The sequence below is a fragment of the Aphanomyces invadans genome, assembly GCF_000520115.1.
Source record: "Aphanomyces invadans strain NJM9701 unplaced genomic scaffold supercont1.2, whole genome shotgun sequence".
NCBI lineage: Eukaryota > Oomycota > Saprolegniomycetes > Saprolegniales > Verrucalvaceae > Aphanomyces > Aphanomyces invadans.
Window position 1 is genome coordinate 1,771,236 of NW_008580147.1, and position 21,562 is coordinate 1,792,797.

Genomic DNA, 21,562 nt, shown 5'->3' on the forward strand with positions numbered 1-21,562 from the left:
CTGAGGCCGCTGTCGACGTTTTTTCCCACTCGAAATTTTATGGAAAGGAAAATATCGAAAATATTGCTAAATTTTACCTTTTTCAGAGTATTGGCAAATATCATGATGGAGAAATTTAAATCCAATCGCAACACGTGGGAAGTGACTGAAGGCACGACATCAGCATGTCGAGCAGCGACGTAACCAAGAAGAAGCGCATGGCCCTACACCAGTCACTTGTTCTGGAGTTTCCTGGGCGAGTCGAATGTGCCGTGCACTACTCCATGAGAGTGCTTGTGGGCACGTCAGACGGGCGTTTGGTGCTCTTCGACACTCGGAAAGACCCGAACAAGCCCGTGAGTGTCTACGAATTGCCCCACAAGAAGCGCATTCAGCAAATCTTAGTCGTACCACACATTCGCTTGGTAATCGTGTTGGCGAACAACACAGTGACTGTGCACTCTGCGACGGACCTCGGAGTGGCGTCGTCCGAGTTTCACCTGGCCAACAACGTTACGCATTTGAGCGTGAACCAACGCGGACCGCCGCACTTTCGTATTTGCGCAGCATCCTCGGCAAAGTTGCAGCTGTTTCAATTTGAAGCGAAGGAGAAGCGATACAAGTACTTGCGCGAACTCTCGATCGCCGACCCTCCCGAGGTACATCCTTTCATCCATGCAGGCAAATACAACGATCGCTTCACGCGGTACAGGTTGTGGGTTGGTACCGCAACAAGTTGATCGTGGGCAGTCGTCGTGGATATTCTCTCGTCAACGACAAAACTGCCGAAGCCCTTCCGATCAACTTGACGATCAACAGCAACACTAACCCGATGGTCAAATTGCTTCCGAATGAAGAGATCGTCGTGTCCGCCATGGACGCGTTGGGCGTGTTCCTCCTCTTCACGGGGGAACCTGTCCATCGCAACTCGATTGCTTGGTCGAAACCACCCGCTGCCATCGAGTACACGTCGCCGTATTTGGTCTCCATGATTCCTCAAAAGGGCGTCGAGATTCACAGCATGCAAGACGGAACGCTCGTGCAGGTACAGCCAGGGCAGTTCCTCGCCAGCAAGTTGCGTCGTCCTATACTGTTGTTGAATGCGTAGTCCATTTCCCTTCCGCGCATCACAGCGATGTTTGGCAACGGCATGAAGTGGGACATGGAACCGCGCACGGGCGGCGATTCCGAAGACGTTATTGTTGTAGCGTCGTTGAACGCGACGGGGACAACATCGATTTTCAAAATCGAGCAAATGCCGATGGAACAGCAGGTCCAAGAACTGCTGGACCGTGGTCGCATCGAAGAAGCGTCCGACCTGATGAAGAAGAGCATCTCGAGCTTGAACGCGGACAAGCAAAAAAGCCGCATGCGCCGGTTCCATCGCCAAGTCGCGATTGCGCTGCTGAAGCGCTGTGAATTTGACGCTGCCGTCGAGTTCATCTATCGATCGGGAATGGACCCTCGCGAGTGGCTGAGCTTTTTTCCGGACCTGGTCAGCCCCAGCTTTGCATACGAACCAACGATTCTCACGCCAGATGTGCTGCCGCGTGGCTCGAGCGCCAGTCCCGACTGGAACTCCGTCCTGGCGGCATTGCTCAAGGACAACGCGGGCAACTTGGCCCCCGAGCTTGTCTCTGCCGGTCATGCCAAACTGTACTCGCAGGCAACGAAGTCCTTGCTCAAGTGCTTGGAAATGGTCAAAAAGCACTCGACGTATGAACTCACATGGGTTAAGCTTACACTCACTCTGCTGGAGTAGTCGAGACCGAAGCTCGTCGCGCGAAAGCGTGTTCGCTACACCTCCTCGATCGCGGTCCACGAGTCGCGAAAATGAGTTCGCGGCAACCCACGCGGCCTCAATTTCGTCGTCTAGCGGAAGTTTTCACCGCGGAATCACGAGAACTGCGTCGACGATTGTCTCAACGTCGTCGTCGTCGTTCCCCAAGGACATTCAGCGTTCCGAAGCTGTTGACACTGCTCTTCTCCGCCTCTACATCATGCACGAATCGTTTTCTGAGATTGCTGCCCTTCTCACGACTGTGGACAACCAAGGCGACGGCGCCCACTGCGACATGGGGTCGTCCCAAGCTCTCTTGATGCACCACCACTTGTACTTTGAGCTGGGTCTGCTGTACGAACGCCACGGCCGCGCGTTGGACGCCCTAGACGTGTACGCTCGAATGGGGTCCGGCGAGTACGTGCAAAACCCGCTCGAAGACGGCACATCTGGCGCCCAGGCGGCCGTGGATCTGCTCCAAACACTGGACGACATTCCTCTAGTGTTGTATCATTCGGTTCGACCCACCGCGATAATTGGCGTCTACGGCAGGGTTCATGTTGGCCTTTGTAGAAATGGGTGCTCAAGGCCGACCCCCACGAAGCGTTGCGAATTTTCACGCACCGTCCACGCCACTTAAAGCCGTTTGTGTCGGGCGATGTTGTTGCCCACTTGAAAGAATATGCGTCGGATCCGGCTGTCGTCCAACGATATCTCGAAAGCCTCGTTGATGCGGAAGGAGGAGGGTCGGCGGGAACTACCATGTCGGACGCGGAGAATCCCCATCACACGCGGTTGGCGTTGGAGTACTTGGAAGAAGTGCTCAAGGCAATCAAGGGTGGCCGCGAACCATCCAAGTCTCATCCTGGCAAGGAGCCTGCGGTACCAGACGTGGCTTGGTTGACGTCGTGCATAATGGTTGCTGCTGTCGACTAGCCCCTCGGTGACGCCCGCAAGCGACTTCTCAAGTACCTGAAAGCTCCAGAGTCGGCGTACGACGCAGGTGCGTTAATGGCCAAAGTGAAAACGGCCCCGGCCCTGCGCGAAGAATTGCTCGTGGTGAGCGGACGCGGCGGGTTCCATGAAGACGCGTTGGCTATGTTGCTTGCGGAAAACGATGTTCCGGGCGGCGAAGCGTACTGCCTCAAGTACGGCGTGTCGCGCAAGGGAGGCACCTCGAATCGAGCACTACTCAAGTTGCTCGAGTTACTCTTCAAGGAGAAAGACGCCGACATGGCAGAGTATGCGCACCTGTTGATGGTACGAAGTTTGGCTCGATGGAGTCACCCGAATTGATTGAACGGTTAAAAGTCATGAATGCTTCTCGACTCCTGATTTCATGTGTGTGTCATGCAATAGGCCCGTCATGCCAAGGCCCTGAACGGCACAGCTGCCCTCAACCTCATTCCGGCATCAACTCCACTCGTCAAGGTGATGGACTTTCTCAGCCAGTTGCTTCCCCACAGCGCCCATGAGGTACATGAAAGTGGGTGAACAAGTTGTAACCTCATAACTTGGACGAGCTCAGGTGCGCGAGACGACGCTGGCGCGAAACCTGTCCAACATATACAACCTCCAAGTCCAGTGCGAGCGCGTCGACAAGTTCTCCGAGTCGGTGGAGATTGATACGAAGACGACTTGTGGGGTCTGTCGCAAGCGTATCGACACCAACATCTTTGCCGTGTACCCGAATGGATCGGTCGTACACTTTGCATGCGGCCCCAACGTGAATATGCACATGGACCCAGTGTCAGGCGAGATGTTTGGTTGAATGCAATCCTGATGTTCGTGTATGCCGTCCATCTTTCCAAAGGCATCTGGCGCAGCATGTGCATGTGCGTATCGTACATCTGCGGCGCACGCTCGTAAGGTCCGTTGGGTGGTCGCGGCCTGAAGATCATGTCGTGGACGGATCGCGTTCAACTAAATCGCACGAATGCGGAAGGGACAAGAACACATTTAAAATAAATCGTCTTAGAAGACTCTATATTTGTATGGTGCATGGACCTATTTCAAAACTAGTGCTTGAACAGTACAGTTATCCGGACACCGATTCAGTTTCCTCGCGCAGCGCGGCAGAGAGAGAGATAGGTTCCACCGCAACGAACTGCTGCTGTGCGCAATCGACCAAGATAGGTAGGAAGCGGACGACATGATGGCGCGCGGCGTCTGATGTTGTTCATGTGCGTCCTGTACACAGGAAGAACTGCATATCGAGCGTGATATGATCCCTGCGTCAGGAGAACGGACGAACGAAGGCAGATCTACCACCGCAGCGGCGATGCACGTACCGATGTTTCAGTATCCTCAACTCACAGCAATCTCCGAGTCGAGAGATGAAGACGCCGACATGGTGGTCCCAAACTTAACTGGACGGCACGGGAGTATCGTTATTGAGGAGAAAAGGATCGAGAAGCAAAAGCAGAGCCATTTTGAAAAGTTAAACACACTCAAGCTCTTGCTTGACATCGGTCACCTGACCCACGACGAATACGTGGTAAGTTTTTGTGCTCTGGGGGCCGTATTGCTCGACTGATTCGCGACAGGAACGCAAAAATCAAATCATTAACGAAATGACGGGGACAAGTACCGACAGGAGTACACAGATTCTCCGCTGAATTCTTGGTGCCCATCGCGACTCATCTTGGACAGTAGGTCATCGGAGCAAGCCACCATCACTTCAGCCCATCATGAAGACTGTTGTGCCGCATAACCCGCCGGATTTCAGTCACATGATGAAGGAATCGGCAGAGAAACTGAGTTTCGACCCAGATACCCTCGAGGTATCCAACCGACGTGACGACGACCTCTTGACCTTGCTGCTTGTGCGTTAGTGGAACTCGAGTCACGTCGTGATCAAGCTCGACTTAGTTCCGTTTGCGACGGGCCAACTGCGAAATGCATACTTTCTACAAGTTTGTCGAATTCTCCATTTTCATAATCCGAAGACGAGAGTCTGGTAGGACTTGGGCGTGCATGGCGAGGGGGATCCGAAGCTGTACGTCGCCAAGGTTATCATGGGATCGGCTGAACCAAGCGCTTACTTGTGGTACCGCCGCAGTGGCATTGGCCAAGTTAACTGCTGCCATGGCCACTAGCGACGTGGAAATGCAAGCGGTTTGTGCTCATTATGCCAAGTTATACAATGAGCACGAACCGCCTTTGAAGGTCAAGTACGCCAGCTCATGGTTACTCAAGGTAAACGCCCTATGCTTCACAGCCTTGGCCACGTGATGGATAATTCGTCGCGGGAATCGGTCGACAGCTTCGCGACCGGCAAAACATGTTGTGCAGCGTCGAAGAGTACCTCCCAGGGGCGTACGTCAAGTACAGCAACAACAATGGGTTTGTTGGGACAGCCACGAGTTCGACTGTCGAGCGCGAACGAAACACACCGCAAGCGTTTTCGCACTTTACGTTTGTTTCGTCGGACTACCGTTTGATGGTGGTCGACATTCAAGGCGTCAACGACAGCTACACAGATCCTCAAATTCACACCGTACGAAAGATGCAGTCCTTCGTTCTCGGATTCTGACGAGGCTTGGCCAGGCCGACGGGCGTGGGTTTGGCATCGGCAACTTGGGCACTCAAGGCATGGAGAAGTTTCTGCAATCGCACAGGTGCAACGAAGTGTGCAGGTACTGGGAAACCGACTTGTACAGTTGGCGTCCCCAACGCGAGAAAAAAATTTGCGCAGGTGGCTGGGGCTTAGAAATCTCAACGAAGAACAGTTCAAGCCTGGTGGCACGGCGGCCCCGCCCTATCGGATGCCACATGAAGTGATAAAAAAATCGACAAGCAGAATTACAGAAGAGCGAAACACGTTTGCACGGTCTGTGACGGTGTCTGAAGTGTTGGGCTCCGCCACACAACAGACTGAAACGTCGTCGCTGCTGCCACCTCCGTCGGTGACGTTGACGGCGAGGCCCTTCTCGTCCAAGACGTGGTCGTGGATCCGGCTCGTTTGCTGCTGTCTGGACCCCCCCGACGACCGCGCATAGCGGGTGCCACGAATTTTTGTAACATAAACAACAACCCAACTCCAGATTTTGACTGCACCCTCATGTCAACGCCATTGCACAGCTTCCCTTTTTTTTATTCACATGGCACGCCGACAAGATACATTCAAGCAGATCGGCACTCGTCGTCCAAGAGCTCCACGTTTCCTCCATCACGTGAACTGGCAAACGCCACCATGCGCTGATGGGATAAACGATGTCGCGATGGCGACGTCGGCGGCGCCACAAACGACTTGATCTCGAGCTTGGTCGGGGACGCGGCAGTGCTTGACGGAGTCTTGGATGCTGCGGCAGCATACTCCTTGGAAAACGCATCCTAACCAAATCACACGGCATATTCGTTGAGGGAAGTCGTCCGCCACCTTGACCGTACCAGGATCGAAGCCACGATCAAGTTGAGAGTCATGATGACCCCGGTGAGCCAGAACGCAATGAAGAAGAGCCGCACCCACACCGTCGAGATCAGGACGTGGCCCTCGACAATGATAAACCAGTTGTTCACGACCAAGAGCTCAAACAGCGTCACCATGCCGCTCGGGATATCGTTAAAGTTGTTGGCAGCGTACCCACTTGCGGCGTACGTCGAGTTGGCAAAGCGGTCGGTTGCGAGAACAGCGGGAGAGATGCGCCCGCCAAAGAGTTGGTGGCCGACAAGAGCAAACACATTCAAGTTACAAAACATGACGAGGAGGAGGTTTTTCCCGATCGGAACCATTGCCCACGCAGTGTGCAGGATGACTCGGTACCTACAACAGAATCACCTCAACCACGTCGTGTGGAAAGCACGCATGGCGTGGCCGCGTTGGGCTTTGTTTCAGCGAACGATGGAGATTATCCAAACCAATGCGTACCGCTCGATGGAGAGGAAGAGGCGAAGCATCCGCACGCACCGAAACGTCATGAGGACCTTGGGCACAGTGTGACTTGAAAATTCGTTGGGCAGGTCGGCGTAGATATCCACGACGAGGGACACGATCGTGATCGCGGCATCGAATCGGTTGCGAAAGGAGTGCACATAGTCGCGCCAGCCGTGCACCATGATCTTGAGAACCATCTCGACAACATACAACGACGAGAATGCGATTTGCACGATCTCCCACGGTCGAGTTTCGGCGAGGTTGCTGGTGTCGATTGCGGTGGACGTTTCCAGCACAATGCACACGGCATTCAGAACCAAGAGACTGTCTACGGCAATTTCAAATCGCCTGTGCTGCACGACAGCGCCTACCCACCGCACGTTAGAACTCGTGTTGTGGAATTTTGGAGCCGTACAAAGTTGTTGATAGCGCTGAGAAGAGGCCACGTGAGGCCACCATCGCTCGACCTCGGACGGGGCTTTGTGGTACGCTTGAACGTATTCGCGCATGCAGTCGCACACGGCGAAGAAGTCGTCGAGCTGAATGCGTCCGTCGCCGTCAGTGTCGAGCTGGCAAAACAATTCAAGCATGTGCTTGTTCGTGAGGCGAGTGGACGCGACGTTGTAATGGTTGAGCTCTTGAAAGAGCGCAAGCGCAAGGTCGGTGTCGATCCACGTACACACAGACTCCTCGTGCACGGGCGATTCCTGGGCAAGTGGAGGAAGCAAGGGGTTGAGCCCCCCGACTTGTAGGCGTTTCGGAGGGGAAGGCGCCCGCTGGTGGAGAGTGTCGAGAGGCGGCACCGACGAGGGCTTTGGTGGAGAGAGTCGAGAGGTGCCGCGACGGGGGCTTTGATTCCGCGTCACGAGAGCGTGGTGGCGGTCCGATTGGATCGTCACGAGTAAATCGAAGGCTTGGGTCAATAGGGCGGTCCGATTACGAACTGCAGTTGCTTGATCGGATGCCGCGATGCGCTGGAAATTGTTGAACACTTGGGCCAAAATCAAGTTCATGAGGAAAAACAGCCCAAACGCGACAAACACGATAAAGAAGAGGCCATACGCGCGGTTCTTGGTGTACGCTGGCATCATGATGTCGGGAAAGTTTGCCGTGGTGAGGAGGACGAGGAGCTGCCATGCCGACTCGACGAACGACCGCATGACGCCGGCTACAACACACGGTTGGCGCAGGATCATGACGGTCCATTACCTTCTTCAGTGTCCTGGAAGAGCACCGTGGCGAGCCAGGCAAAGAACCCCACATACATGGCGACGAGCGACATGATGTTGTGGACTTCCGCCATGACGAGGTACATCTTGCGATATGTGGTTCGAATCGATCGAAACGTCAGCGCGAAAATGAACAAACGAAGGAACGGCGCGAGGCGGCTGGTCCATGACCACGTTGTGGCAAACCGCACCAGTGCATTGACGAGGGCGGTGCAGAACAAGCCCAGCGCACACACGCTAGAGCACAAAGCAATGGTTCCAGGGAGCGATGTAGACATGCCGTCGACACGTACCGGTCGAGCCGCGTGAAGAAGTTGCGCCCGAGCGAGTGGAACAAGAGACCATCGTTGACCAGGCAAAACGTGAGGCACGCTACCTCGACTACGACAGATTTCCCACGCGATACCAGGAGCATGCCCGACGTCAGAGGCGTTGTCGGCTCCAACGGGTCGCCGCATGGATGAGGCCACGCGTCATGGCACCAATACGGCGTCTCGACAAACGTGAGCATGAGCAAGACGAACACGGTCGCTTGTCGGACGGACACTAGTCGATGGTACATTTTGTACGTCTGCAACGCTTGTGTCGTCGGTTTGGGGTGTGCCCGAGGGAACCCTCGGAACGCGTCTTCCACGAGCCAGCTCGCTTTTACTACCTTGCTCATGTCCTCGACCGACAGCATCATGGCCGCCTGACGTATGGTCATCGTGGTTGTGTCGTCTTACCAAAATGGGGTCGTTACAACAGACGAAACTGCTCCACGTCATTCTCCCAGCCAACTCGGTCGACTTCCGCGGCAGGTTGTCGCTGCTGCACATTGGTAGCTCCGTGTGGGCGGAGCGGATCGTTCTTGCGATCTAGCGCGGTGTAGAATGCGGTATATGTTCGTACAACAAGATGGATGTTTCTAAACCCAACGCCATTCCCCCTCCATCCTTTATGGCCCCCAAGCCCCACAGTTCTCGTGGAATGGCGTCCACACGGCGGTCGCGCTAACAAGACACGAAGGCGATCCCTGCACATGTGGACCCCCCTCTTCCGTCGGGGGGTTTCGTTCGGATTCCGAAACCGCTGGTGCCGTGTTGAAACACCTTGGCGGTGTGTGCCAGCTTGGGTTTAGCTTGTCATCTCCACAGCATGGACCTCAAGCACGACTTAGGGCCGACACTAGTTATGTCGCCGACCAAGCAGCCCTCCTTTCGCAGCCCCAAGTCTCGCCGTTGCGCAAGCAGCCCACGTCCACCGGCGACTGCCGGCGCCACACCCGATGTCATGGCATTCCAAGCACCTTCTCCAGTGCAATGCAGCTCCCAATGCAGTCATACGCAAGCTTTGCAGCTGCTCGAAATCAAGGTAGATGACTTGCTATGAATCTCGAGCTCATGTTTGTGCGCAGCGGCTGCGAGACCAACTGGCGGAGCTTCAGGTCCAGCATAGCGAACCCAAGGACAAGGTGAAAATCCCGCGGTCGGTCGCCCCCGCCGTGTTCTCTGTGACCGACGAAGGCACCAAGACGCGCAGCATCACGACGAGCATAGGACGCCACGTCAGCGTCGCGACAGGGCACGTACTTCGGTCGATTCCAAAGCACGTTCCAAATCGAGTTGCCGAGCGCGTCAGCGAGGTAGCGTGGTCTCGTGGATCGTGCGTTTTCACACGGCGCTGCCATCTCCAGGCGTTTGTAAACCCTCTCAAAGCGATTCAGTACCTCAACTCGTTCGAGTTCAGCGCAGACCTCCTCGCGATGGTCAACCAAGTGTCGGTGCTGTTCCAGAACGAGCCACGCTGTGTCCCAATCCAGGTACGTGCAAAGGTAAACGTGCATGCGCTGAACGGACGTGCATAGAGTCCCGCGTACGTGATCGGCGACATCCACGGCAACTTGTCGGATCTCAAGTTTTTCTCGGACCACTTGTGGCGCCTCGGCATTGGGATCACGGCGGGCACGTTTTTGTTCTTGGGCGACTATGTCGATCGCGGCCTGTCGTCGCTTGAATGCGTGGCGTATCTCTTTGCTCAGAAGGTGCGGCATCTCTCCGCGCAGCATTTGTAGTCGACGCTAACGACCGCAGATCATGCACCCACACAAAGTCGTGCTCCTCCGAGGAAACCATGAAACCCGCGCCGTGAACGGATGGGAAGCGCATTACGGCACGGGGTCGTTCCTCGCGCAATGCAAGAAGCGGTTTGGGAACGACGAAGGGTGCAATGTGTGGCACCAAGTCAACAACGCATTTGATTGCATGCCCGTGTCGGCAGTCATCGACGAAGACATCTTTTGCGTCCATGGAGGTATTCCCCGACCGGTCGGCGGGCGAAATCAACTCGACTCGATTCAAACGGTAACGAACCACCCCATCGAACCGGGGGGAGTGGCGTCCTGTGAGGCGTGTACTGACGCGAATGCATCCAGATTCCATGCTTGGCGTCGTTCGACACGTTGGGCAAGGCGCCGACCAAAGGCGGGGACGAGCATGCTGAGCTGCTCCAAATGGCCGAGGAGATGCTGTGGGCCGATCCGGCCTGCGAAGCGCAAGTACATGGCGGTGTTTGTTGGCGGGGCGATGGTCTCATACGTGGTTGGTTTCGATTTGATTGCGTAGGAGGTGACTCTGGACAAATACGGATTTGGCAAGAGCGCTCGTGGCGGCAACTCGATATCGTTTGGAAACGTTGCGATCGACGACTTTCTCCATCGGCACAACTTTTCGTACATCATTCGAGCGCATGAAGCGTGTAGCCAGGGCGTGTCGTTGAGTAAATCCGCGCGCGTCCTCACGGTGTTTTCAACCTCCAAGGACCATGGCCTGGGGAAGGTATGGCATCGAGTAGTGACGAACCATCGTGTGGCAATGGTGGCTGTCCTGTAGCGAGCAAAAAGCGGCTGCCTCTTGGTTGAACGCGATCGGATCTTGATCTTGAATCGGTCGCACAAGTACAACGGCGGGTTCGTCCGTCGGCGTAGCAGTGTGCAGCTGTCGTCGATGCACCCATCCGACGGGGGATCGACTGCTTTGTCCGCGGCGCCAACTCGACGAACGTCGGCCGCGTCGTCAAGCGGGGAGCACGCAAATGACGACGAAGACGAAGATTCGACCGACGATGAAGTCGACGACACCAAAACCCTCGGAGGCGGTCCGGCTAGTTCGAATTCCCAGGTCGCGATGGACCTGGGCGACAACAACCAGGAAGAATCGTGACCAAGTCCGCGCAGCGCACGTTTTACTTTACAACATGTTACATTCGTCGCTCGCAGGGTGTGGCGGCCTTTGCCCACTCGTGATGCACACCATCTTGCGTGTTGAACCATCTCGACGATTCTCTTGACACATACATGCTTGGGGGCGACGTTCCGAGCGGGACCGCATCGCACTCGCGGAGATCGATGATCGCCCCGACCAGCATCGCTCGGTCATCCTCGTCGTGAATGCCCAAGAAGTTAAAATCGTCTTCCTCGAGGCCAGCCTAAAGTGGACACCACAGGAAGCATTCGTTGTTGGAAGTTGCCTGTCAAACCTCTCGGAGAAACGCGAGCGACGCAAAACCTTTGGCCTTGAACGTTGCAAAGTAGCACGATAGACCCACGTTGCTCAACCACGTGTACACCTCGTCGACCACGACGATCGAGTGCCGGGAGTTGTCGAAGTTCTGTGACTGGGCTGCCTTGGCTGTTTTGATGGCGTGGTCAAGCTTCGCTCTCCACAGTTGCGCCTCTAACGCTGTCGAGGCTTGGCAGACCCACACGTCCATGTCTCCGGATCCATCTGCAACATGCATGCGCAACACAAGTTGGTTTGGCGCATCTGGACTCTACAACCAGGCGAGTTCGTCACGGGTTGCCCAGCTACAGCATCACGATTTCGTACCATGGCTACGCTTGCCCAAGTGGTCAACGCAGCGACCGTGGTTTTATCTTTTGTGGTCACAGTGACTTGGCCATTGCACACACTCACAAAACTCGATTGCCACTCGTCTCGGAAGTGTCCTGCTTCCTTGGTCCAGAGCGTGCCTTCGAAGGCCACGAAAGACGCATCGGTGGTCGGCGGGGTGATGCATGAACCGTCGTCGTCATCGTCAGTACACACCGTGTCGCAGTCACTCGAACCGTCGTCCAGCTCTGCCTTGAGATCTTGCAGCCACTCGACAATCTACGATAGCAATTCACGTGCGCTCTAAATTGATGATCGATCCCACCTCGAGGGCAGTCGGCCGCATGTCCGAGTCGACCGCAACGCACATTTCTGCAAGACACACGAGCGATGCAGGGCAGGTCCGTGGCACGTGGCTCCTGAACTCGTCGATGTCGATGGCAAAATGGTTGGCCGGGGTGCGCCTCAAGTAACCATCGCAGTGGACCTGGTTGGCACATTGGCGATCGCAAGCGGGAAAGACACGGGGGTACCATTTGTCGCGTAATGAGCTCGATGAGGACAACGCCGAAGCTGAACACGTCAACTCGTTCATCAAACGGCTCATCGAAGTACAATTCCTGAGTCCACCAGAACTCAGTTGCTACAAGCATGGGTTGCGGTACCGGAGCCATGTAAACGTCGGTGCCACACACAGTCATGCAGCGTTTTCGACGTGGACCACAGGGCGGCTCTCCGGCGAGCGAGGTTGCGTCGTCGTCCAGTCTTCGTGCAAATCCAAAGTCACACAAGCGCGCTCGGCAGTCTTCATGGAGCTAGCATCCATTCATTTTTTGCGTGATAAGGACAGGCAGGCTAGACGTGACGGAGCGGAGCTTACCAAGATGTTGGCGCACTTGACGTCTCGATGGACGATGTCGTTGTCGTGCAAATATGCCAACGCCGATGCGATGTCTAATGCAACCTGGGCGCGTTGGGACCAAGAGAGAGTCGCAAGAGCTCTGGTGAGGTCGCCACCGGGGATGTACTCAAAAACTGTCCACATCTCGTGCGCTCCGCTGGCAGATGTCCACTCGCACGATCCCATGCAATATGGCAGACGCGGATGTGGAGCGAGGTTGCTGACGAGATCGCACTCACGTTCAGCATGAGGTTCCAATTTTTGGCATTTTAGAGCGACGAGGTTGCCGTCGAGTGAAGCCAGGTACACAACGGCGAAACCACCGCTACCCAGAACGCAGTGAATTGTCAAGTCGCTGGGTCTGACGTGGCCCGGTTGTGTGATTGAGTGGGGTGATGGAGTGCAGCCAGCCATCGGGACAAGCTCGAACTCGCCTGCGTACGCTGTTGTTGGCACACAGCATTGGCGAAGTATAGCGGCCAGTGCTGTGGCTGTCGCGCCGATGGCGGCGATAACTCCAGCGATTTCACTCAGCACCATGACACGGCGTCGGCTGAGCAATCTCCAGATTGCAGAGCTGGAGGCATCATCTGGACAGCGGTATAGGCCGTCATGGAGGGTTTCCATCGCGGAATTAAGCTTCCAATCCTATTTCGCAAAGGTTGGACGGAAAATGCCCAGTGAGACTGCGCGCCATATATTAAAAGAAACTTCAACTTTCGCACATACACACAGCATCCCGTATTACGTTCAAGGCGCGTAGGCGCTTTACGTACATCCCGTGCTGGTGAGTACTCCGAAAGTAGATGATACTGTGAAAGCCTCGATTCCTTGTACAGCGACATGATACAGAAGACGAGCCTCGTTCACTGGTCTTATGAATGCATGCACGTAGAGGGAATGGGAATGGAAGAGCATTACGCAGAGGGATAGGTACATCCGGTGGGGGCGGGAGTCGTCGTGGGTGGGTCGTTTTCGGCGCAGGTGGTGCGGGGTACGCACCCGTACACCTTGGTCTTGGGCAGAAACCGGCACTCGGAGCCGTAGGGAAGGCCGGGCTGGGCGGTGGGACAGTTGCCCACGATGTCGGCGACGCAGAACGTGGGCAACTGGGGAGTCACGCGTGTGCAAAAGTGGTACCGGCCCTGCACGCTGATGGGGGCCCACCCGCCCTTGAGCAGCTGGTCGTCGGAACACGCGTCCAGGTCGGGGACGTTCGTGTCAAGCAAGCAGCCCGACGTTTCGTCGTAGACAGGGCCGGACGACGGGGCGTCCGTGACCGGCTCTGGCGTGTCGTCCGCCGGGCCCAGCTCTCCGTCTTCGAACGTCGTGCCGTCGTCGCATGTGGTGTGCGGGAGACAGCCGAAGCGCCCGGTGGGCAGCTTGGCGCAGTACGAGCCATAGGGAAGGCCGCGTTGCGGGCCAGGGCAGCTGTCCGTGATCGACGACGAGCAGTAGTTGGGTCCTGGGGCGCAGAACGGCCCGTCCACCCCAAACACGAGCAAGAGCTTCCAGTTGGACACCCCTCGACACACAGACGGCGGGGTGGGCAACGACGACGTGCAATACGTGACCGACGGACGTGGGGCAACAGATTGGTACCCAGCAGAGGTGGAAGGCGCTGCGAACTGGGGGTACATGGTAGGCGCGGGCGTTGGAGATCGGAAGCGACTGGAGGTGGAAGGCGGGATGTGGGGTTGGAACGTCGTCGGGGCTGGCGTGGGAGGGGAGACGGACGGTCCTGCGGTCGACGAAGGGGTGTACGGTCGGAACGTCGTCGGGACTGGAGTTGGAGCTCGGGACGTCGGCGTCGAGGGGGGACTGTACGTTGTCGGGGCTGGTGTCGGTGCCGAGGGGGGAGTCAGTGCGGGTGTGGTCTGTGGGGTAACTTGAGGAGTTGGTACCGCGGGTGTGGGTCCCGGAGTCGACACGGGGGTCGATTCCGGTGTTGGCGCGGGGGTGGGCTCTGGGGTCGGTGCAGGGGTCGGATCAAGTGTTGGCTCAGGGGTCGGTGCTGGGGTAGGTTCAGGGGTCCAATCTGGCGTTGCTTCCGGTGTGGGTTCTGGGGTTGTAGGTTCTGGAGTAGGCTCGGTGGTGGGTTCCGTGGTTGGAGTAGGCACGGGAGTAGGTTCTGTGGTAGGTTCTGGAGTAGGTTCTGTGGTAGGTTCTGGAGTAGGCTCTGTGGTGGGCTCCGGGGTAGGAGCAGGCGTAGCTTCGGGAGTTGGCTCTGGTGTGGGTTCAGGAGTAGGCTCTGTGGAGGGCTCCGGGGTAAGAGCAGGCGTAGCTTCGGGAGTTGGCGCTGGTGTGGGTTCAGGAGTCGGACATGGCGTTGGCTCCGGGGTGGGAGCAAGCGTAGCTTCGGGGGTTGGCTCGGGCGTGGGTTCAGGGGTCGGACACGGCGTTGGCTCCGGGGTTGGGGCAGGCGTAGCTTCGGGGGTTGGCTCGGGCGTGGGTTCAGGAGTCGGACTCGGCGTTGCCTCTGGCGAAGGACAAGGGGTCGGCTCCGGGGTTGGGAACGGTGTAGGGGACGGGGTTTCGTATTGAGCTGCATTGGGGACAGCCAGGGATGCCAGAATCAGCATGGTCACGAAGGATGCCTTGGAAAAGAGCATGGTTGTTGTTGGTACCGTGAGGTAAATGGAGGAGTGGGGCATCCTGCCTCGGCTGACTCGCAAGTCGTCCCATGGCGTTCGTGAGATCGAGTTGAGGTCGAATGATGCACGTTCTTGGACCGCTTCTTCCACGGCTATTGCTCCAGGGAATCTCGCGATGGGTATGATGTTGCTCAGGCATTGGGGGTTTCGTCCTCCCCTGGCCTCGTCCACACGGTCCGCATTCGTGGACTACTGAAACCAGGCATGCCTCCACCTCGTCGTCGTCTGCATGTTGCTGCATGTGGCACGTCTTGGTCTGCTTGGGTGGAGCGGCAATGTGCATAAGGGGTCGTTGCGACTGAATCTCGCGATGCGGTTGAGGTGGATAGAATATTGTCGTTGTTATCGTTGGAATGCCATGGCTTACACTCAATCCCAAGATCTGTGCTTTGAATCAACGGCGGATAGATGGTTTTATGAAGAAGTAGAGCTGAAGAGGCGGTGCATGCTGTTGCCAATTTTTCTGTTGCCGTTGTGCAAAGTGAGTTGCACCCAAGCATGACGCATGTTGTCCATCCTGGACATTCACGAGTGGAGTCTGGCCGCAGAGAACAGTCATTTGCTGTTGCGTCCAAATCCATTTCGAACTTGCAAGACTTTGACATCATGCAAGTGTGGTTTGCCCTCGGGATGTCTCTCAGATCTCTTTTCTCTCCAAGGAGGCACATCTGTGCGATTGCACGATGCGACGGCAGGTATACCACGGCTGATATTGATGTGCTCACGTTGATTTAGAGTAATACTTTACTCGAGGTAATCGAAGTCGTCTTGGATGCCAAGCCACTTTTCAACCTAGGGCCGATGCGATCAGTACACGAGTGGACGAGAGTGACGTACCTCTGCCGATGAACAACTGTTCTTCTTGATTACCCAGGCTTTGAGGTTGAACACGTTGTCTAAGCCGAGCTTTAGACACGTAAAACAAAATGTATAGAGTACCTGTCCAACGGTCCACACCGTCTTTGGCGACTTTCACTTTGTTGCCTGCATGGTGTCACGTGATAGTAGTGAGGGCGCTTCCTGGTCGTCGTACCGAGTTTCTTCATTAGGTCTGGGTCGTTTTCACTCATAACATGCAGCCTTTGATTCGCTGCTTCAATGTCGCTTCTGAGCTGAGCAAGGCGTTCCAACTTGACGACTCGATCGTCCGAGTCTGCCCTCACAGACTTCCGTGCTTCCACAGCGTGTTTCGTAGACTCAATCTTTGCTTTGAGTTCTGTCCGTTTTGCCTCCAGGTCTTCCAGTTTCCGCTTCCGTTGTTGCGCTACTTTGCTCGGGAACGACCAAAAGTAGTTGCCTGACCCAATTTTCTCCGTGTCGACGAGGTTGTCATCGACCAATGCCTGGTTGACGTCCTTGATGGTCTGCAGCACAACACCTGCCTTCGACCCCAACTTCTCCACTTCCTTCAAGTTGTATACCTCGAGGTTCTCATGGTACAACTTCAGGATCCGCTCCCGCTTCTCGTCCAACGACACACCCTTCTTCCGTTTGCTCATGCCAACAAGCCCGCGAAAATGCTCAACATGCAGTTCCGTCATCCGGACATGGCTGGATATTATCCGAATGAAAATTCCAATGCAAAACATGTGGCGTCCCTGCTTTAATTGTTGATTAATTTGATATGTATGCTGGAGCTCACGGGCAGTACATATGTGCTCAGCACTTGCTAGGTTATCTACCGAGAGCAACGGGTGCAAGGGGCAGTCCATACTCGTCGACTCCTGCTGCTACGGCCGGGGTGGGTTTATCCTTATGGCCAGACGGGGCTGCAGGCAAATCCGTTGCTAGATACGACGGCGCGGCGTGCTGCGGCGCCGCAGCCTCCTCCAACGCCCATTCGTCTTCCAGCCCTTCTAGTTCCGCTTCTAATTGCGACTCGTCGATGTCTTGGCCAATGCTGCATCATCCCCGCCGTCAATGGTTGCCAGCAAAGCAATGACTTTTTCATACCCGTATGACCGTCCGAGGATTTCTTGGATCTCATTCATGTCCTCCATCATATCAGCCATGTCGTCTTGAACGTTCTATCACAGTCGTGGAGTGAGAACGTCACTAGTTTGATCCGAGCACCTCGAGCTCGGTGAAGTTGAATTTCTTCGTTTCGGCTTTCAGTTGTGTCGCCGCCGCTTTCATCGCGGACACAGTATCCAACGAATCTTTGGCGGTCTCGATAGCAAACGACGCCTAAAGCAATACGGTGAGCTAGGTTATGCCTGTCGCAATACATCCAGTATGTACTTGTTCGATGTTGAACGATTGCGCGGCCATCGAGTCACGCTGTTGTTCATACATCTTTTTCCGCTTCAAGGTTTGCAGAGCGCGTTGTTTGATGGAGGTCAGTGCCACCCCTTTTGCCTTGGCCATCTGTGACATATATGTTGCGTGAGCTGAATGGCAGGCACGATGCGATTCATTCGACCTGTTGTTTGTACTTTTGGAGTTCTTCCTCGAGCCTTGCAATCTGCATGCATCGAACGTGGGAAATCAACGAACTTCTTTCGCGAGAGAGAGATCGACTGCACCTTCATGTCGAGGTTGTCTACGCGCCCTTCGACGCGTCCATGGACATCCGTGATGTTTACTTGCGGAGCCTCGGGTTTCTTCTTGCCAAAGATGCGATGCATTGCCTGCGGAATGGGAAAATGGCCTACCTCCGAGAAACTGTTTCCGGACGATTAAAAATTCTAGCAGGTGGAGAAAAATATTGCCCACCAGAATTAGAATAAACACTTCAAGATTAAAACATCTATGAAATAATTAGCCTGCTGGACGAAAATCATTTATCCGTACAGCGTGAGACAGCATTCACTCTACGATGAATGTTGGTTCACAGCCAAATTCAAATCAACACGGTGGACTCGCGAGAGTGTCAAGGGCGTAGGCACTCGTAAAACCTTCATGAAGCCGTGTGCAGTCATCGCTCACAACGCCAAGTCAAAGGTGAAACATTTTGAGCATATTTTATCGTGTTGTCGACGTGGAGTATTCAGTCAAAATTCCCAGCCAATCAAAGGATACCACAAAAACCCAAGTAAAATACTCCTGTCCGCAGGAGTATGACGAAGTTGACCAAATGTAGGATGGCCCAATTGCAATAAATTCTTGCCGGCAGCATGGTACCGAACGATGACAAGAATGGGCGCGGTTCTTGAGCCATTTGCAAGCAGACAACTGAACCATGGTCGCAAGACCGTCGTGCTGCGCATACACTTGCCTCGTAGGCAATACATTACCCCTGGACGTGTCTGCATAGTTTGCCTTGAAAGGCGCTCGCCCCTAAATGGGCAGTTTCCTGTAGGCCGCGTGTCTACTTGGCGAGGACGATACGTTTTCCCATGTCGCATGATGCACTTCGCCCTCGAGCTTTCGTTGTGGACAGGGATTCCCATTGTAACACTAATTTTTGACACTTCCCCGTGGGGCAACAATTGGGAATATTTCCCAGTGGTGATTCAACGTTGGTGGTTTCGGTTGTGATTGGACGCCAGAAATTGCCCTAATTTAGATGTGCGACAACCTCGCTCTTCACCATTGATTTTTCGTATTTGAGATTCCAGCCACAACACAAGATGCCCCCCAAGAATACACGCGGACGACGTGGAGCGACCTCCAAGGGTGGCAAGGCGGCGAAGAAGGACCCAACTGCCGAGTCGGCCCCAATCGAGCGCACGATGGCGGACAAATTGGCCGATGACGGTATCATTGCTACGTGCGCCATGAGCGCACGAGCCGTGCACTCCAACTTCAAGGACATCAACGTGTTGGACTTCTCCATCACGTACTATGGTAAAGTGTTGATGGAAAGCTGTGACATCTCGCTCAACTACGGTCGTCGCTACGGTCTCATCGGGCGCAACGGGTCGGGCAAGTCAACCTTTATGAACGTGTTGGGTGCGCGCGGTGTTCCGATCCCGGAAAGCATCGAAATTTACCATTTGAAGCACGAAATTGAAGCGACCGACATGACGGCCCTTGAAGCTGTGACGTCTGTGGATGAAGAGCGCAACCGGTTGCAAGCCGAAGTGGACCTGCTGTCGGAAAAAATGCTGGACGAGAGCATAAGCGACGACGAAAGCGAAGCGATTACGAACCGCTTGACCGACATCTACGAACGTTTGGACGAAATGGATGCCGACACGGCCGAACTCCGCGCTCGTACAATTCTTGCCGGTTTGACGTTCTCGGACGCCATGATGCAAAAGAAGACGCGTGAATTTTCCGGTGGGTGGCGCATGCGCATTGCCCTCGCCCGCGCACTGTTTATCCAGCCGACGCTCTTGTTACTCGACGAACCGACCAACCATTTGGACATGGAAGCTGTCGTGTGGCTGGAAGACTACCTGTCCAAGTGGAAGAAGATTCTGCTCATGATTTCGCACTCGCAGGAATTCATGAACACCGTGTGCACCAACATCATCGACCTCAAGAACAAGAAGCTCGAGTATTATTCGGGAAACTACGACACGTACGTCAAGACGAAACAAGAAAAAGAGGAAAACCAGATGAAGAAATATGCGTGGGAACAGGACCAAATCAAGCACATGAAGGACTACATTGCGCGGTTTGGTCACGGTTCCGCCAAGCTCGCTCGCCAAGCGCAATCCAAGGAAAAGACTCTGGCCAAGATGGTGCGCGAAGGGTTGACGGAAAAGGTCGTGAAAGAAGTGGAAGGCGACTTCAAGTTTCCCAACCCGGAACGCCTCCCGCCCCCTGTCCTCATGTTTCAAGACTTAGCCTTTGGCTACCCCGGCTGCCCGTTGTTGTACCAAGGTGTCGAGATGGGCCTGGACATGGACTCCCGCGTTGCTTTAGTCGGAGCGAACGGGTCGGGCAAGACGACCTTGCTGAACTTGATCACGGGTCAACTGATGCCTGTTCACGGTAACATCCGCCCGCACTCGAAGCTCCGCGTCGCTCGCTTCACGCAGCACTTCGTCGATGTCCTGGACTTGTCCAAGAGCCCCCTCGAGTACTTTCGAACGATCTTTCCCACCAAGTCGGTGGAAGAAGTGCGATCGTACTTGGGTCGGTATGGGATCTCGGGTGAGGTGCAGTCGCAAGTGATGGAGCAGTTGAGTGACGGGCAAAAGTCGCGGGTGGTGTTTGCATACATTGCCCACCAAAACGCGCACATTTTGCTCTTGGATGAACCGACAAACCACTTGGATATGGAAAGTATCGACGCCCTCGCGCGCGCGATCAACATGTTTGAAGGCGGCATGCTGCTCGTTTCCCACGACATGCGGCTGATTTCGCAAGTCGCCAAGGAAATCTGGCTCGTCGAAGACCAAAAGATCAGAGTGTACGAAGGCGAGATTTCCGATTTCAAGATGCGCGTCAAGAAGCAGCTGAAGTTGGTTTAGGAAACGATCGAATACCGCTTAGATTGGTGTATATATATGCTACCTTTTTGGACCAAACGCTAGTTGCCTGGGTCGCCTGTCACGGCGCGTGGACGGGTTAACGAGGGTGGCATTTGTGTGCGCATTCACAATACCGACGACTTTCGTCACGTCATGCTTGCAATATATCCCTTCATCACGGGCCCATGAGTACATTCTTCCCTTCCGCGTAATGCTCTTCCATTCCCATTCCCTCTACGTACATGCATTCATAAGACCAGTGAACGAGGCTCGTCTTCTTGTTTCGTCGTTCTCGCCGAGTTTCTTGCACTCTCATGAGCTGGTCACTCTGGCAAACCACTTGAAACCTACCTCTTCCAGCAAACAGTCATCATCTCGACATCGACCGCGAGATTCAGTCGCAACGACCCCTTACGCACATTGCCGCTCCACCCAAGCAGACCAAGACGTGCCACATGCAGACGACGACGAGGTGGAGGCATGCCTGGTTTCAGTGGTCCACGAATGCGGACCGTGTGGATGAGGCCAGGGGAGGACGTAACCCCCAAAGCCCGAGCAACATCATACCCATCGCGAGATTCCCTGGAGCAATAACCGTGGAAGAAGCGGTCCAAGAACGTGCATCATTCGACCTCAACTCGATCTCACGAACGCCATGGGAAGACATTGTGAGTCGGCCGAGGCAGGATGCCCCACTCTTCCATTTACCTCACGGTACCAACAACAACCATGCTCTTTTCCAAGGCATCCTTCGTGACCATGCTGATTCTGGCATCCCTGGCTGTCCCCAATGCAGCTCAATACGAAACCCCGTCCCCTACACCGTTCCCAACCCCGGAGCCGACCCCTTGTCCTTCGCCAGAGGCAACGCCGAGTCCGACTCCTGAACCCACGCCCGAGCCAACCCC

The 21,562-nt window shown here is 55.2% G+C and overlaps 8 protein-coding genes across 9 annotated transcripts; 3 read left to right on the forward strand and 5 right to left on the reverse strand.

Moving 5' to 3' along the window:
- Window positions 1-126: 126 nt before the first annotated feature.
- Window positions 127-3,582, forward strand: H310_01404 (hypothetical protein). The gene is made up of 8 exons (XM_008864503.1): window positions 127-638; window positions 692-1,024; window positions 1,088-1,695; window positions 1,742-2,276; window positions 2,333-2,641; window positions 2,696-3,019; window positions 3,119-3,235; window positions 3,288-3,582. The coding sequence occupies exons 1-8, from the start codon at window positions 165-167 to the stop codon at window positions 3,528-3,530; spliced, it is 2,943 nt and encodes a 980-aa protein (XP_008862725.1). The 5' UTR covers window positions 127-164; the 3' UTR covers window positions 3,531-3,582.
- A 1,795-nt stretch (window positions 3,583-5,377) lies between these two features.
- H310_01405 (hypothetical protein) lies at window positions 5,378-8,632 on the reverse strand. The gene is made up of 6 exons (XM_008864504.1): window positions 8,158-8,632; window positions 7,845-8,101; window positions 7,051-7,803; window positions 6,630-7,002; window positions 6,152-6,524; window positions 5,378-6,094 (listed from the first exon to the last, which is right to left on the reverse strand). Exons 1-6 carry the CDS (start codon window positions 8,568-8,570, stop codon window positions 5,885-5,887), a joined length of 2,379 nt encoding a protein of 792 aa, XP_008862726.1. The 5' UTR covers window positions 8,571-8,632; the 3' UTR covers window positions 5,378-5,884.
- Window positions 8,633-9,001: 369 nt separating this feature from the next.
- Window positions 9,002-11,064, forward strand: H310_01406 (hypothetical protein; the record flags this gene model as incomplete). Its single annotated transcript, XM_008864505.1, has 8 exons — window positions 9,002-9,217; window positions 9,261-9,488; window positions 9,540-9,665; window positions 9,711-9,887; window positions 9,937-10,206; window positions 10,278-10,400; window positions 10,468-10,680; window positions 10,735-11,064. 8 exons carry the CDS (start codon window positions 9,002-9,004, stop codon window positions 11,062-11,064), a joined length of 1,683 nt encoding a protein of 560 aa, XP_008862727.1.
- Window positions 11,065-11,374: 310 nt separating this feature from the next.
- On the reverse strand, window positions 11,375-12,778 carry H310_01407 (TKL/LISK/LISK-DD1 protein kinase; the record flags this gene model as incomplete). Its single annotated transcript, XM_008864506.1, has 6 exons — window positions 11,375-11,674; window positions 11,731-12,012; window positions 12,059-12,220; window positions 12,267-12,353; window positions 12,399-12,548; window positions 12,614-12,778. The coding sequence occupies 6 exons, from the start codon at window positions 12,776-12,778 to the stop codon at window positions 11,375-11,377; spliced, it is 1,146 nt and encodes a 381-aa protein (XP_008862728.1).
- A 711-nt stretch (window positions 12,779-13,489) lies between these two features.
- H310_01408 (hypothetical protein) lies at window positions 13,490-15,246 on the reverse strand (the record flags this gene model as incomplete). The annotated part of the gene is made up of 1 exon (XM_008864507.1): window positions 13,490-15,246. The coding sequence occupies one exon, from the start codon at window positions 15,244-15,246 to the stop codon at window positions 13,552-13,554; it is 1,695 nt and encodes a 564-aa protein (XP_008862729.1). The 3' UTR covers window positions 13,490-13,551.
- A 733-nt stretch (window positions 15,247-15,979) lies between these two features.
- On the reverse strand, window positions 15,980-16,802 carry H310_01409. Of its 2 annotated transcripts, XM_008864509.1 has the most exons (4): window positions 16,322-16,802; window positions 16,228-16,272; window positions 16,126-16,184; window positions 15,980-16,080 (listed from the first exon to the last, which is right to left on the reverse strand). In XM_008864509.1, exons 1-4 carry the CDS (start codon window positions 16,785-16,787, stop codon window positions 16,033-16,035), a joined length of 618 nt encoding a protein of 205 aa, XP_008862731.1. In that variant the 5' UTR covers window positions 16,788-16,802; the 3' UTR covers window positions 15,980-16,032. The 2 variants fall into 2 exon arrangements, with proteins under 2 accessions (XP_008862731.1, XP_008862730.1); XM_008864508.1 differs by having other exon boundaries at window positions 16,228-16,802.
- Window positions 16,803-16,861: 59 nt separating this feature from the next.
- Window positions 16,862-17,924, reverse strand: H310_01410 (hypothetical protein). The gene is made up of 6 exons (XM_008864510.1): window positions 17,814-17,924; window positions 17,711-17,752; window positions 17,530-17,655; window positions 17,362-17,475; window positions 17,242-17,315; window positions 16,862-17,188 (listed from the first exon to the last, which is right to left on the reverse strand). The coding sequence occupies exons 1-6, from the start codon at window positions 17,913-17,915 to the stop codon at window positions 16,963-16,965; spliced, it is 684 nt and encodes a 227-aa protein (XP_008862732.1). The 5' UTR covers window positions 17,916-17,924; the 3' UTR covers window positions 16,862-16,962.
- A 910-nt stretch (window positions 17,925-18,834) lies between these two features.
- H310_01411 (hypothetical protein) lies at window positions 18,835-20,711 on the forward strand. Its single transcript, XM_008864511.1, has one exon. The coding sequence runs from the start codon at window positions 18,861-18,863 to the stop codon at window positions 20,652-20,654; it is 1,794 nt and encodes a 597-aa protein (XP_008862733.1). The 5' UTR covers window positions 18,835-18,860; the 3' UTR covers window positions 20,655-20,711.
- Window positions 20,712-21,562: the final 851 nt, after the last annotated feature.

Coding starts and splice junctions, on each gene's coding strand:
- H310_01409 (XM_008864508.1), bottom strand. CDS start 16,787: ATGAGCAAACGGAAGAAGGGTGTGTCGTTGGACGAGAAGCGGGAGCGG. Junction 16,185..16,227: donor CGGTGTGGACCGTTGGACAG/GTACTCTATACA, acceptor AGCTCGGCTTAG/ACAACGTGTTCAACCTCAAA.
- H310_01405 (XM_008864504.1), bottom strand. CDS start 8,570: ATGACCATACGTCAGGCGGCCATGATGCTGTCGGTCGAGGACATGAGC. Junction 8,102..8,157: donor TTCTTCACGCGGCTCGACCG/GTACGTGTCGAC, acceptor TTTGTGCTCTAG/CGTGTGTGCGCTGGGCTTGT. Junction 7,003..7,050: donor TCAGCGCTATCAACAACTTT/GTACGGCTCCAA, acceptor TGCGGTGGGTAG/GCGCTGTCGTGCAGCACAGG.
- H310_01411 (XM_008864511.1), top strand. CDS start 18,861: ATGCCCCCCAAGAATACACGCGGACGACGTGGAGCGACCTCCAAGGGT.
- H310_01410 (XM_008864510.1), bottom strand. CDS start 17,915: ATGCATCGCATCTTTGGCAAGAAGAAACCCGAGGCTCCGCAAGTAAAC. Junction 17,753..17,813: donor TAGACAACCTCGACATGAAG/GTGCAGTCGATC, acceptor CGATGCATGCAG/ATTGCAAGGCTCGAGGAAGA. Junction 17,316..17,361: donor TCAACTTCACCGAGCTCGAG/GTGCTCGGATCA, acceptor CGACTGTGATAG/AACGTTCAAGACGACATGGC.
- H310_01404 (XM_008864503.1), top strand. CDS start 165: ATGTCGAGCAGCGACGTAACCAAGAAGAAGCGCATGGCCCTACACCAG. Junction 1,025..1,087: donor AAGACGGAACGCTCGTGCAG/GTACAGCCAGGG, acceptor TTGAATGCGTAG/TCCATTTCCCTTCCGCGCAT. Junction 3,020..3,118: donor AGTATGCGCACCTGTTGATG/GTACGAAGTTTG, acceptor GTCATGCAATAG/GCCCGTCATGCCAAGGCCCT.